We start from the raw sequence: 15,818 nt of genomic DNA on the forward strand, positions 1-15,818 counted from the left end.
CACCAAACACTCGCACACCCCTCGCACCAAACACTCGCACTCCCCTCGCACCAAACCCTCGCACACCCCTCGCACACCCTTCACACCAAACAAGAGCACACACTTCACACCAAACCGTCGCACACCCCTCGCACCACTCGCACACCCTTCGCACCAAACACTCGCACACCCTTCGCACCAAACACTCGCACTCCCCTCGCACCAAACACTCGCACTCCCCTCGCACCAAACACTCGCACTCCCCTCGCACCAAACACTCGCACACCCCTCGCACCAAACACTCGCACACCCCTCGCACCAAACACTCGCACACCCCTCGCACCAAACACTCGCAAACCCCTCGCACCAAACACTCGCACACCCCTCACACCAAACACTCGCACACCCCACACACCAAACACTCGCACACCCCACACACCAAACACACCCCTCACACCAAACACACCCCTCACACCAAACACTCGCACACACTTCACACCAAACACTCGCACACCCCACACACCAAACACTCGCACACCCCTCGCACCAAACACTCGCACACCCCTCGCACCAAACCCTCGCACACCCCACGCACCAAACCCTCGCACACCCCACGCACCAAACACTCGCAAACCCCTCGCACCAAACACTCGCACACCCCTCACACCAAACACTCGCACACCCCACACCAAACACTCGCACACCCCACACATCAAACACACCCCACACCAAACACACCCCTCACCAAACACACCCCTCACACCAAACACTCGCACACCCCTCACACCAAACACTCGCACACCCCACACACCAAACACTCGCACACCCCACACACCAAACACTCGCACACCCCACACACCAAACACACCCCTCACACCAAACACACCCCTCACACCAAACACACCCCTCACATCAAACACTCGCACACCCTTCACACCAAACACTCACACACCCCTCACACCAAACACTTGCACTCCCCTCACAACAAACTCCGATAACACAAACCAGACACAACACGCAGGGCTGTCCCTTTCTCATCACACATCAAGCGAGACTTACCTGTTTTTGTCTCTTTGTCGGGCCTGGTATTTATCAAACATGCAATGAACTTATTGTCCACCTGGTTAAGAACCTGAAAGACAGAATTATTACAGTGCTGATAATGAAGCAGGATTGTAGGCTGAGGGGCTGTCTCCAGATCTGAGCGCCTAAACATGATGGTTTATTAAAGGCATGTCACTCACCCAGGTCGGTGTGTGTGTGCTTGGTGTGAGGTTCTCACCTGCATTGAGCTGATCATTTCCTTGGTGAAGCGGTAAGGATACAGGATGTTGTGGATCTTCACTGCCAAACTGCCAGCCTGTTCATGGCTAACATCGACAGCGACCTAGAGCACCAGCACCAGACATGGGACACACGTTAAAGGGTTCAATACATCTGGTAACACCACACACCAACCGTTCACTGCCAAGTACCTGACGATCTGGCCCAACCGTTCACTGCCTAGTGCCCGACTATCTGGCCCAACCGTTCACTGCCTAGTGCCTGACAATCTGGCCCAACCATTCACTGCCGAGTGCCTGACAATCTGGCCCAACCGTTCACTGCCTAGTGCCTGACTATCTGGCCCAACTGTTCACTGCCTAGTACCTGGCGATCTGGCCCAACCGTTCACTGCCGAGTGCCCGACTATCTGGCCCAACCGTTCACTGCCTAGTACCTGACTATCTGGCCCAACCGTTCACTGCCTAGTACCTGGCGATCTGGCCCAACCGTTCACTGTCTAGTGCCCGACTATCTGGCCCAACCGTTCACTGCCTAGTACCTGACGATCTGGCCCAACCGTTCACTGCCTAGTGCCTGACAATCTGGCCCAACCGTTCACTGCCTAGTGCCTGACTATATGGCCCAACCGTTCACTGCCTAGTGCCCGACTATCTGGTCCAACCGTTCACTGCCTAGTGCCTGACTATCTGGTCCAACCGTTCACTGTCTAGTGCCCGACTATCTGGTCCAACCATTCACTGCCTAGTACCTGACTATCTGGTCCAACCGTTCACTGTCTAGTACCCGACTATCTGGCCCAACCATTCACTGCCTAGTACCTGACTATCTGGTCCAACCGTTCACTGCCTAGTGCCTGACTATCTGGCCCAACCGTTCACTGCCTAGTGCCCGACTATCTGGCCCAACCATTCACTGTCTAGTGCCTGACTATCTGGTCCAACCGTTCACTGCCTAGTGCCCGACTATCTGGTCCAACCGTTCACTGTCTAGTACCTGACTATCTGTCCCAACCGTTCACTGCCTAGTGCCTGACTATCTGGTCCAACCGTTCACTGCCTAGTACCTGACTATCTGGCCCAACCGTTCACTGTCTAGTGCCTGACTATCTGGTCCAACCGTTCACTGCCGAGTGCCTGACTATCTGGTCCAACCGTTCACTGCCGAGTGCCTGACTATCTGGCCCAACCGTTCACTGCCAAGTGCCCGACTATCTGGTCCAACCGTTCACTGTCTAGTACCTGACTATCTGGCCCAACCGTTCACTGTCTAGTACCTGACTATCTGGTCCAACCGTTCACTGCCTAGTGCCCGACTATCTGGCCCAACCATTCACTGCCTAGTACCTGACTATCTGGTCCAACCGTTCACTGCCTAGTGCCCGACTATCTGGTCCAACCGTTCACTGCCGAGTGCCTGACTATCTGGTCCAACCGTTCACTGCCGAGTGCCTGACTATCTGGCCCAACCGTTCACTGTCTAGTGCCCGACTATCTGGTCCAAACGTTCACTGTCTAGTACCTGACTATCTGGCCCAACCGTTCACTGCCGAGTACCTGACTATCTGGTCCAACCGTTCACTGCCTAGTGCCCGACTATCTGGTCCAACCGTTCACTGCCGAGTGCCTGACTATCTGGTCCAACCGTTCACTGCCTAGTACCCGACTATCTGGTCCAACCGTTCACTGCCTAGTGCCCGACTATCTGGCCCAACCGTTCACTGCCTAGTACCCGACTATCTGGTCCAACCGTTCACTGCCTAGTGCCCGACTATCTGGCCCAACCGTTCACTGTCTAGTACCTGACTATCTGGTCCAACCGTTCACTGCCTAGTGCCTGACTATCTGGTCCAACCGTTCACTGCCTAGTGCCTGACTATCTGGTCCAACCGTTCACTGTCTAGTGCCTGACTATCTGGCCCAACCGTTCACTCTCTAGTGCCCGACTATCTGGCCCAACCGTTCACTGTCTAGTACCTGACTATCTGGTCCAACCGTTCACTGTCTAGTGCCCGACTATCTGGTCCAACCGTTCACTGTCTAGTGCCTGACTATCTGGTCCAACCGTTCACTGCCTAGTGCCTGACTATCTGGCCCAACCGTTCACTGTCTAGTGCCTGACTATCTGGTCCAACCGTTCACTGCCTAGTGCCTGACTATCTGGTCCAACCGTTCACTGCCGAGTGCCTGACTATCTGGCCCAACCGTTCACTGTCTAGTGCCTGACTATCTGGCCCAACCGTTCACTGTCTAGTGCCTGACTATCTGGCCCAACCGTTCACTGTCTAGTGCCTGACTATCTGGTCCAACCGTTCACTGTCTAGTGCCTGACTATCTGGCCCAACCGTTCACTGTCTAGTGCCTGACTATCTGGTCCAACCGTTCACTGCCTAGTGCCTGACTATCTGGCCCAACCGTTCACTGTCTAGTGCCTGACTATCTGGCCCAACCGTTCACTGTCTAGTGCCTGACTCTCTGGCCCAACCGTTCACTGCCTAGTGCCTGACTATCTGGCCCAACCGTTCACTGTCTAGTACCTGACTATCTGGCCCAACCGTTCACTGTCTAGTGCCCGACTATCTGGCCCAACCATTCACTGTCTAGTACCTGACTATCTGGCCCAACCGTTCACTGTCTAGTGCCCGACTATCTGGCCCAACCGTTCACTGCCGAGTGCCCGACTATCTGGTCCAACCGTTCACTGCCGAGTGCCCGACTATCTGGCCCAACCGTTCACTGTCTAGTACCTGACTATCTGGCCCAACCGTTCACTGCCTAGTACCTGACTATCTGGCCCAACCGTTCACTGTCTAGTACCTGACTATCTGGTCCAACCGTTCACTGCCTAGTGCCTGACTATCTGGTCCAACCGTTCACTGCCTAGTGCCTGACTATCTGGTCCAACCGTTCACTGCCGAGTGCCTGACTATCTGGCCCAACCGTTCACTGTCTAGTGCCTGACTATCTGGTCCAACCGTTCACTGCCGAGTGCCTGACTATCTGGCCCAACCGTTCACTGTCTAGTGCCTGACTATCTGGTCCAACCGTTCACTGCCTAGTGCCTGACTATCTGGTCCAACCGTTCACTGCCGAGTGCCTGACTATCTGGCCCAACCGTTCACTGTCTAGTGCCTGACTATCTGGCCCAACCGTTCACTGTCTAGTGCCTGACTATCTGGTCCAACCGTTCACTGCCGAGTGCCTGACTATCTGGCCCAACCGTTCACTGTCTAGTGCCTGACTATCTGGTCCAACCGTTCACTGCCTAGTGCCTGACTATCTGGTCCAACCGTTCACTGCCGAGTGCCTGACTATCTGGCCCAACCGTTCACTGTCTAGTGCCTGACTATCTGGTCCAACCGTTCACTGCCTAGTGCCTGACTATCTGGTCCAACCGTTCACTGCCGAGTGCCTGACTATCTGGTCCAACCGTTCACTGCCTAGTGCCCGACTATCTGGCCCAACCGTTCACTGCCTAGTGCCCGACTATCTGGCCCAACCATTCACTGTCTAGTACCTGACTATCTGGTCCAACCGTTCACTGCCGAGTGCCCGACTATCTGGCCCAACCGTTCACTGCCTAGTGCCTGACTATCTGGTCCAACCGTTCACTGCCGAGTGCCCGACTATCTGGCCCAACCGTTCACTGCCTTGTACCTGACTATCTGGTCCAACCGTTCACTGTCTAGTACCTGACTATCTGGCCCAACCATTCACTGCCTAGTACCTGACTATCTGGTCCAACCGTTCACTGCCTAGTGCCCGACTATCTGGCCCAACCGTTCACTGTCTAGTGCCCGACTATCTGGCCCAACCGTTCACTGCCGAGTGCCCGACTATCTGGCCCAACCGTTCACTGCCTAGTACCTGACTATCTGGCCCAACCGTTCACTGTCTAGTACCTGACTATCTGGCCCAACCGTTCACTGTCTAGTACCTGACTATCTGGCCCAACCATTCACTGCCTAGTACCTGACTATCTGGTCCAACCGTTCACTGCCTAGTGCCCGACTATCTGGTCCAACCGTTCACTGCCTAGTGCCCGACTATCTGGTCCAACCGTTCACTGCCTAGTACCTGACGATCTGGCCCAACCGTTCACTGTCTAGTACCTGACTATCTGGCCCAACCATTCACTGCCTAGTACCTGACTATCTGGTCCAACCGTTCACTGCCTAGTGCCCGACTATCTGGTCCAACCGTTCACTGCCGAGTGCCTGACTATCTGGTCCAACCGTTCACTGTCTAGTGCCTGACTATCTGGCCCAACCGTTCACTGTCTAGTGCCCGACTATCTGGCACAACCATTCACTGCCTAGTGCCTGACTATCTGGTCCAACCGTTCACTGCCGAGTGCCCGACTATCTGGCCCAACCGTTCACTGCCTAGTACCTGACTATCTGGCCCAACCGTTCACTGTCTAGTACCTGACTATCTGGTCCAACCGTTCACTGCCGAGTGCCCGACTATCTGGCCCAACCGTTCACTGCCTAGTACCTGACTATCTGGCCCAACCATTCACTGTCTAGTGCCCGACTATCTGGCCCAACCGTTCACTGCCGAGTGCCCGACTATCTGGTCCAACCGTTCACTGCCTAGTACCTGACTATCTGGCCCAACCATTCACTGTCTAGTGCCCGACTATCTGGCCCAACCGTTCACTGCCGAGTGCCCGACTATCTGGCCCAACCGTTCACTGTCTAGTACCCGACTATCTGGTCCAACCGTTCACTGCCGAGTGCCTGACAATCTGGCCCAACCGTTCACTGCCTAGTGCCCGACTATCTGGTCCAACCGTTCACTGTCTAGTGCCCGACTATCTGGCCCAACCGTTCACTGCCTAGTGCCTGACTATCTGGTCCAACCGTTCACTGTCTAGTGCCCGACTATCTGGCCCAACCGTTCACTGCCGAGTGCCTGACTATCTGGTCCAACCGTTCACTGCCTAGTACCTGACTATCTGGTCCAACCGTTCACTGCCTAGTGCCCGACTATCTGGCCCAACCGTTCACTGTCTAGTACCTGACTATCTGGTCCAACCGTTCACTGCCTAGTGCCTGACTATCTGGTCCAACCGTTCACTGCCGAGTGCCTGACTATCTGGCCCAACCGTTCACTGTCTAGTACCTGACTATCTGGTCCAACCGTTCACTGTCTAGTGCCCGACTATCTGGCCCAACCGTTCACTGTCTAGTACCTGACAATCTGGCCCAACCGTTCACTGTCTAGTACCTGACTATCTGGTCCAACCGTTCACTGTCTAGTGCCCGACTATCTGGCCCAACCGTTCACTGTCTAGTACCTGACTATCTGGCCCAACCGTTCACTGTCTAGTACCTGACTATCTGGTCCAACCGTTCACTGTCTAGTGCCCGACTATCTGGCCCAACCGTTCACTGCCTAGTGCCTGACTCTCTGGCCCAACCGTTCACTGTCTAGTACCTGACTATCTGGCCCAACCGTTCACTGCCTAGTGCCCGACTATCTGGTCCAACCGTTCACTGCCTAGTGCCTGACTATCTGGTCCAACCATTCACTGCCTAGTGCCTGACTATCTGGTCCAACGTTCACTGTCTAGTGCCCGACTATCTGGCCCAACCGTTCACTGTCTAGTACCTGACTATCTGGTCCAACCGTTCACTGTCTAGTACCTGACTATCTGGCCCAACCGTTCACTGTCTAGTACCTGACTATCTGGTCCAACCGTTCACTGCCTAGTGCCTGACAATCTGGCCCAACCGTTCACTGTCTAGTACCTGACTATCTGGTCCAACCGTTCACTGCCTAGTGCCTGACTATCTGGTCCAACCGATCACTGTCTAGTGCCTGACTATCTGGTCCAACCGTTCACTGTCTAGTACCTGACTATCTGGTCCAACCGTTCACTGTCTAGTGCCTGACTATCTGGTCCAACCGTTCACTGCCTAGTGCCTGACTATCTGGTCCAACCGTTCACTGCCTAGTGCCTGACTATCTGGTCCAACCGTTCACTGCCTAGTGCCTGACTGTCTGGTCCAACCGTTCACTGCCGAGTGCCTGACTATCTGGTCCAACCGTTCACTGCCTAGTGCCCGACTATCTGGCCCAACCGTTCACTGTCTAGTGCCCGACTATCTGGCCCAACCATTCACTGTCTAGTACCTGACTATCTGGTCCAACCGTTCACTGCCGAGTGCCCGACTATCTGGCCCAACCGTTCACTGCCTAGTGCCTGACTATCTGGTCCAACCGTTCACTGCCGAGTGCCCGACTATCTGGCCCAACCGTTCACTGCCTTGTACCTGACTATCTGGTCCAACCGTTCACTGTCTAGTACCTGACTATCTGGCCCAACCATTCACTGCCTAGTACCTGACTATCTGGTCCAACCGTTCACTGTCTAGTGCCCGACTATCTGGCCCAACCATTCACTGCCTCGTGCCTGACTATCTGGTCCAACCGTTCACTGCCGAGTGCCCGACTATCTGGCCCAACCGTTCACTGCCTAGTACCTGACTATCTGGCCCAACCGTTGACTGTCTAGTACCTGACTATCTGGCCCAACCGTTCACTGTCTAGTACCTGACTATCTGGCCCAACCATTCACTGCCTAGTGCCCGACTATCTGGTCCAACCGTTCACTGCCTAGTGCCCGACTATCTGGTCCAACCGTTCACTGCCTGGTACCTGACTATCTGGCCCAACCGTTCACTGTCTAGTACCTGACTATCTGGCCCAACCATTCACTGCCTAGTACCTGACTATCTGGTCCAACCGTTCACTGCCTAGTGCCCGACTATCTGGTCCAACCGTTCACTGCCGAGTGCCTGACTATCTGGTCCAACCGTTCACTGTCTAGTGCCTGACTATCTGGCCCAACCGTTCACTGTCTAGTGCCCGACTATCTGGCCCAACCATTCACTGCCTAGTGCCTGACTATCTGGTCCAACCGTTCACTGCCGAGTGCCCGACTATCTGGCCCAACCGTTCACTGCCTAGCACCTGACTATCTGGCCCAACCGTTCACTGTCTAGTACCTGACTATCTGGTCCAACCGTTCACTGCCGAGTGCCCGACTATCTGGCCCAACCGTTCACTGCCTAGTACCTGACTATCTGGCCCAACCATTCACTGTCTAGTGCCCGACTATCTGGCCCAACCGTTCACTGCCGAGTGCCCGACTATCTGGTCCAACCGTTCACTGCCTAGTACCTGACTATCTGGCCCAACCATTCACTGTCTAGTGCCCGACTATCTGGCCCAACCGTTCACTGCCGAGTGCCCGACTATCTGGCCCAACCGTTCACTGTCTAGTACCCGACTATCTGGTCCAACCGTTCACTGCCGAGTGCCTGACAATCTGGCCCAACCGTTCACTGCCTAGTGCCCGACTATCTGGTCCAACCGTTCACTGTCTAGTGCCCGACTATCTGGCCCAACCGTTCACTGCCTAGTGCCTGACTATCTGGTCCAACCGTTCACTGTCTAGTGCCCGACTATCTGGCCCAACCGTTCACTGCCGAGTGCCTGACTATCTGGTCCAACCGTTCACTGCCTAGTACCTGACTATCTGGTCCAACCGTTCACTGCCTAGTGCCCGACTATCTGGCCCAACCGTTCACTGTCTAGTACCTGACTATCTGGTCCAACCGTTCACTGCCTAGTGCCTGACTATCTGATCCAACCGTTCACTGCCGAGTGCCTGACTATCTGGTCCAACCGTTCACTGCCGAGTGCCTGACTATCTGGCCCAACCGTTCACTGTCTAGTACCTGACTATCTGGTCCAACCGTTCACTGTCTAGTGCCCGACTATCTGGCCCAACCGTTCACTGTCTAGTACCTGACTATCTGGCCCAACCGTTCACTGTCTAGTACCTGACTATCTGGTCCAACCGTTCACTGTCTAGTGCCCGACTATCTGGCCCAACCGTTCACTGTCTAGTACCTGACTATCTGGCCCAACCGTTCACTGTCTAGTACCTGACTATCTGGTCCAACCGTTCACTGTCTAGTGCCCGACTATCTGGCCCAACCGTTCACTGCCTAGTGCCTGACTATCTGGCCCAACCGTTCACTGTCTAGTACCTGACTATCTGGCCCAACCGTTCACTGCCTAGTGCCCGACTATCTGGTCCAACCGTTCACTGCCTAGTGCCCGACTATCTGGTCCAACCATTCACTGCCTAGTGCCTGACTATCTGGTCCAACGTTCACTGTCTAGTGCCCGACTATCTGGCCCAACCGTTCACTGTCTAGTACCTGACTATCTGGTCCAACCGTTCACTGTCTAGTACCTGACTATCTGGCCCAACCGTTCACTGTCTAGTACCTGACTATCTGGTCCAACCGTTCACTGCCTAGTGCCTGACAATCTGGCCCAACCGTTCACTGTCTAGTACCTGACTATCTGGTCCAACCGTTCACTGCCTAGTGCCTGACTATCTGGTCCAACCGTTCACTGTCTAGTGCCTGACTATCTGGTCCAACCGTTCACTGTCTAGTACCTGACTATCTGGTCCAACCGTTCACTGTCTAGTGCCTGACTATCTGGTCCAACCGTTCACTGCCTAGTGCCTGACTATCTGGTCCAACCGTTCACTGCCTAGTGCCTGACTATCTGGTCCAACCGTTCACTGTCTAGTGCCTGACTATCTGGTCCAACCGTTCACTGCCTAGTGCCCGACTATCTGGCCCAACCGTTCACTGTCTAGTGCCTGACTATCTGGCCCAACCGTTCACTGTCTAGTGCCTGACTATCTGGCCCAACCGTTCACTGTCTAGTGCCTGACTATCTGGTCCAACCGTTCACTGCCTAGTGCCCGACTATCTGGCCCAACCGTTCACTGCCGAGTGCCTGACTATCTGGCCCAACCGTTCACTGTCTAGTGCCTGACTATCTGGTCCAACCGTTCACTGCCTAGTGCCTGACTATCTGGTCCAAACATTCACTGCCGAGTGCCCGACTATCTGGCCCAACCGTTCACTGTCTAGTACCTGACTATCTGGTCCAACCGTTCACTGCCGAGTGCCCGACTATCTGGTCCAACCGTTCACTGCCGAGTGCCTGACTATCTGGTCCAACCGTTCACTGCCGAGTGCCTGACTATCTGGTCCAACCGTTCACTGCCTAGTGCCTGACTATCTGGTCCAACCGTTCACTGCCGAGTGCCCGACTATCTGGTCCAACCGTTCACTGCCTAGTGCCTGACTATCTGGTCCAACCGTTCACTGCCGAGTACCTGACTATCTGGTCCAACCGTTCACTGCCGAGTGCCTGACTATCTGGTCCAACCGTTCACTGCCTAGTGCCTGACTATCTGGCCCAACCATTCACTGCCTAGTGCCTGACTATCTGGCCCAACCGTTCACTGTCTAGTGCCCGACTATCTGGCCCAACCGTTCACTGTCTAGTGCCTGACTATCTGGCCCAACCGTTCACTGTCTAGTGCCCGACTATCTGGTCCAACCGTTCACTGCCTAGTACCTGACTATCTGGTCCAACCGTTCACTGCCGAGTGCCTGACTATCTGGCCCAACCATTCACTGTCTAGTACCTGACTATCTGGCCCAACCGTTCACTGTCTAGTACCTGACTATCTGGCCCAACCGTTCACTGCCTAGTGCCTGACTATCTGGCCCAACCGTTCACTGTCTAGTACCTGACTATCTGGCCCAACCATTCACTGCCTAGTGCCCGACTATCTGGTCCAACCGTTCACTGCCGAGTGCCTGACTATCTGGTCCAACCGTTCACTGTCTAGTACCTGACTATCTGGCCCAACCATTCACTGCCTAGTGCCTGACTATCTGGTCCAACCGTTCACTGCCGAGTGCCCGACTATCTGGCCCAACCATTCACTGTCTAGTACCTGACGATCTGGTCCAACCGTTCACTGCCTAGTGCCCGACGATCTGGTCCAACCGTTCACTGTCTAGTACCTGACGATCTGGTCCAACCGTTCACTGTCTAGTACCTGACTATCTGGCCCAACCATTCACTACCTGACTATCTGTACTTCCATTATCAATACACTGTTATTTCCTCGAAGAACTCAATTAACTTTGTCAGACATGACTTCTCTTTTACAAATCCACATTGGCCACCCTTAGTTGATTTTAACTATTTTGGGTCAATTTTTACAGATTTAGAAAGGCAAGGGTTAATCAAGGACAGACAGCACAGATTTGTTAAAGACAAAAACAGAAAATGCTGGAAATACTGAGCAGGTCAGACCGCATTGGTAGAGATAGAAACAGAGTTAACGTTTCAAGTCGATGACCCTTCGTCAGAACCTTCTGATGAAGGGTCATTTACCTGAAACGTTAACTCTGTTTCTCTCTCTACAGATGCGGTCTGACCTGCTGAGTATTTCCAGCATTTTCTGTTTTTATTTCAGATTATTTTGCTTTTGTTAAAGACAAGCTGTGTTTGGAAAATGTAATTGCTTTTTGAAGAAGTGACCGATTGGGGAGATAAAGGGAATGCATCAGAAGTGGTGCATTTGAATTTTCATAAGTTGTTCGATAAGATGTCACACAAGAGGCTTCTTAGAAAAATTCAGGCGTTGGTATCAGGAAATGTCGCAGCCTGGATAGAAAGTTGATTGATGGAGAGTTTGGGTAAAGGGGTCAGGGCTGGGATTGGATGAGGTGAAATCCCAGGGGTCAGGGCTGGGATTGGATGAGGTGAAATCCCAGGGGTCAGGGCTGGGATTGGATGAGGTGAACCGTAGGGGTCAGGGCTGGGATTGGATGAGGTGAAATCCCAGGGGTCAGGGCTGGGATTGGATAAGGTGAAATCCCAGGGGTCAGGGCTGGGATTGGATGAGGTGAAATCCCAGGGGTCAGGGCTAGGATTGGGTGAGGTGAAATCCCAGGGGTCAGGGCTGGGATTGGATGAGGTGAAATCCCAGGGGTCAGGGCTGGGATTGGATGAGGTGAAATCCCAGGGGTCAGGGCTGGGATTGGATGAGGTGAAATCCCAGGGGTCAGGGCTGGGATTGGGTGAGGTGAAATCCCAGGGGTCAGGGCTGGGATTGGATGAGGTGAACCCTAGGGGTCAGGGCTGGGATTGGATGAGCTGAAATCCCAGGGGTCAGGGCTGGGATTGGATGAGGTGAAATCCCAGGGGTCAGGGCTGGGATTGGATGAGGTGAAATCCCAGGGGTCAGGGCTGGGATTGGATGAGGTGAACCCTAGGGGTCAGGGCTGGGATTGGATGAGGTGAAATCCCAGGGGTCAGGGCTGGGATTGGATGAGGTGACCCCCCAGGGGTCAGGGCTGGGATTGGTTGAGGTGAACCCCAGGGGTCAGGGCTGGGGTTAGATGAGGTGACCCCCAGGGGTCAGGGCTGGGATTGGATGAGGTGAAATCCCAGGGGTCAGGGCTGGGATTGGATGAGGTGACCCCCAGGGGTCAGGGCTGGGATGGGATGAGGTGAAATCCCAGGGGTCAGGGCTGGGATTGGATGAGGTGAAATCCCAGGGGTCAGGGCTGGGATTGGATGAGGTGAAATCCCAGGGGTCAGGGCTGGGATTGGATGAGGTGAAATCCCAGGGGTCAGGGCTGGGATTGGATGAGGTGAAATCCCAGGGGTCAGGGCTGGGATTGGATGAGGTGAAATCCCAGGGGTCAGGGCTGGGATTGGATGAGGTGAAATCCCAGGGGTCAGGGCTGGGATTGGATGAGGTGAAATCCCAGGGGTCAGGGCTGGGATTGGATGAGGTGAAATCCCAGGGGTCAGGGCTGGGATTGGATGAGGTGAACCCCAGGGGTCAGGGCTGGGATTGGATGAGGTGAAATCCCAGGGGTCAGGGCTGGGGTTAGATGAGGTGACCCCCAGGGGTCAGGGCTGGGATTGGATGAGGTGAAATCCCAGGGGTCAGGGCTGGGATTGGATGAGGTGATCCCCAGGGGTCAGGGCTGGGATTGGATGAGGTGACCCCCAGGGGTCAGGGCTGGGATTGGATGAGGTGATCCCCAGGGGTCAGGGCTGGGATTGGATGAGGTGACCCCCAGGGGTCAGGGCTGGGATTGGATAAGGTGACCCCCCCAGGGGTCAGGGCTGGGATTAGATAAGGTGGATTCACCAGGGGTCAGGGCTGGGATTGGATGAGGTGATCCCCAGGGGTCAGGGCTGGGATTGGATGAGGTGAAATCCCAGGGGTCAGGGCTGGGATTGGATGAGGTGAACCCCAGGGGTCAGGGCTGGGATTGGATGAGGTGAACCCCAGGGGTCAGGGCTGGGATTAGATAAGGTGGATTCACCAGGGGGACCCAGGGTTGGGAAACTAGTTATGAGGAGAGACTTGAGACACTGGGACTCTTCCCACTGCAGCAGAGAAGGCCGAGTGGAGATTTAATCCAATGTTTTAAATGATGAATGGTTTTGATGAGTGAATTGGGAAAGACTGTTCCCTCTGGTTGGGGAAATCAGTGACGACGGGCCATCAATTTCAAATTGTCACTGAGAGAGTGAGGAGAGAGGTTAGGAGAAATCTCTTTACACAGGGGATTTCAGGAGCATGGAATGCTTTGCTACACGGCGTGGTTCAGGGGAGACCATTGCATCTTTTAAGGTAAAAGGTGTTGCTATGGGAACCCGCATGGGCCCGAGCTATGCCTGCCTTTTCATGGGATATGTGGAACACTCTTTGTTCCAGTCCAACTCAGGTCCCCTTCCTCACCTCTTTTTCCGGTACATTGATGACTGTATCGGTGTCGTTTCCTGCTCTCGCCCTGAACTAGATAAGTTCATTCACTTTACTTCCAATTTCCACCCTTCCCTCACCTTCACATGGTCCATCTCCGACTCTTCTCTTCCCTTCCTTGACTTCTCCGTCTCCATTTCTGGCGATCGGCTTTCAACAAACATCCACTACAAGCCCACTGACTCCCACAGCTACCTGGACTACACTTCCTCCCACCCCGCTTCCTGTAAGGACTCTATTCCATTCTCCCAGTTTCTCCGTCTCCGCCACATCTACTCTGACGATGCCACCTTCCATACCAGTGCTTCCGACATGTTTTACTTTTTCCTCAACCGTTGACACAGCCCTCGACCGTGTCCGTTCCATTTCCCGCACTTCTGCTCTCACCCCTGCCCCTCCCTCCCAGAACCACGATAGGGTTCCCCTTGTCCTCACCTTTCACCCCACCAGCCTCCACATTCAACGGATCATCCTCCGCCATTTCCGCCACCTCCAACGTGATCCCACCACCAAACACATCTTCCCCTCATCTCCCCTTTCAGCATTCCAAAGGGACCGCTCCCTCCGCGACACCCTGGTCCACTCCTCAATCACCCCTAACAGCCCTTCCCCTTTGCCTTGGACCTTCCCGTGCAAGCGCAGGAGATGCAACACATGCCATTTTATCTCCTCCCTTCCCACTGTCCAGGGCCCCAAACACCCCTTCCAGGTGAAACAGCGATTTATTTGTACTTCTTGCAATCTAGTATACTGTATTCGCTGCTCATGATGCGGTCTCCTCTACATTGGGGAGACCAAACGCAGATTGGGCGACCGCTTTGCGGAACACCGCCGTTCAGTCCGTAAGGGTGACCCTGAACTTCCGGTCGCCTGTCACTTTAATTCACCGCTTCACTCCCACTCTGATCTCTGTCCTCGGCCTATTACATTGTTCCAATGATGCTCAACGTAAGCTCAAGGGACAGCACCTCATCTTTCGATTAGGCACTTTACAGCCTTCTGGGCTCAACATTGAGTTCAACAATTTCAAACTATAACCCCTGCCCCATTTTTCATGCTGTATGATCTTGCCATTCCCATTTGCAACATTTTATCTTTCCTGCCTCTTACATAAGCACAGTATATTCCTTCAATTCCTTCCTCCCACCCGCTCACCCCCCCACCCCAACCCCTGTCTCTGCACCTGCTTAATATCTATTACATCTCCAGCTTTTTCCAGTTCTGATGAAGGGACCCAGACCTGAAACGTTAACTCTGTTTCTCTCTCCACGGATGCTGCCTGGCCTGCTGAGTGTTTCCAGCATTTTCTGTTGTTATTTCAGATTTCCAGCATCTGCAGTATTTTGCTATTGGATTAAATGTGGATTGTTCTAGCGAAGAACTGGCACAGAGAGGACAGACCGAATACCTTCTTTTGTGCTGCAAACTCTTATGATCCATGGCATGGTTCAATTCTCAGCTGGTAGTCACTCATTCCCCAACAGTTTACCTGCTAGTACTGAACTGGCTTGTTTTGAGTCCCTCACATGGCCAGTCGTATAGAGGCCCTGGAAAAGGTTCAGAGGGAGGCCCCTAGACTGATAGCTAGTTGAAGGCCCTCAGTTACTATAATAGGTCGAGTGAGCTGGGGCTTTTTACTCTAGACAGTGTCGACTTCGAGGGATTTAAAATATTGAAAGGGAACAAGAGGGAAGGGTAAGGGAACCAAAGGGCTCCTTGAATGACGAGGGAGATAGAGAAGATGATGAAACAAAAAAAGAGGGTGTATGATGCATGTCAGGTGAATTCTTCAAGGGAGAACCAGACCAAATACAATAATTTGAGAGGAGAAGTGAAGATGAAAATAAGATTGACAAAGAGAGAAT

General features: G+C 53.8%; 1 protein-coding gene across 4 annotated transcripts in view; it reads right to left on the reverse strand.

The window, feature by feature from the left end:
- Positions 1 to 15,818, reverse strand: part of mlh3 (mutL homolog 3 (E. coli)) — a 147,011-nt gene that overhangs the window by 82,446 nt on the left and 48,747 nt on the right. For all 4 annotated transcript variants that reach the window (XM_086002512.1, XM_086002510.1, XM_086002511.1 and 1 more), the window contains exons 4-5: positions 1,262 to 1,366; positions 1,039 to 1,111 (exon numbers count right to left, since the gene is read on the reverse strand). In XM_086002512.1, coding sequence (XP_085858638.1) covers positions 1,039 to 1,111; positions 1,262 to 1,366 — 178 coding nt within the window. The remainder of the gene's footprint in view (positions 1 to 1,038; positions 1,112 to 1,261; positions 1,367 to 15,818) is intronic.

Source organism: Somniosus microcephalus, chromosome 12, assembly GCF_052327205.1.
Source record: "Somniosus microcephalus isolate GS21.2 chromosome 12, FLI_Smic_1.0, whole genome shotgun sequence".
Classification (NCBI taxonomy): domain Eukaryota; kingdom Metazoa; phylum Chordata; class Chondrichthyes; order Squaliformes; family Somniosidae; genus Somniosus; species Somniosus microcephalus.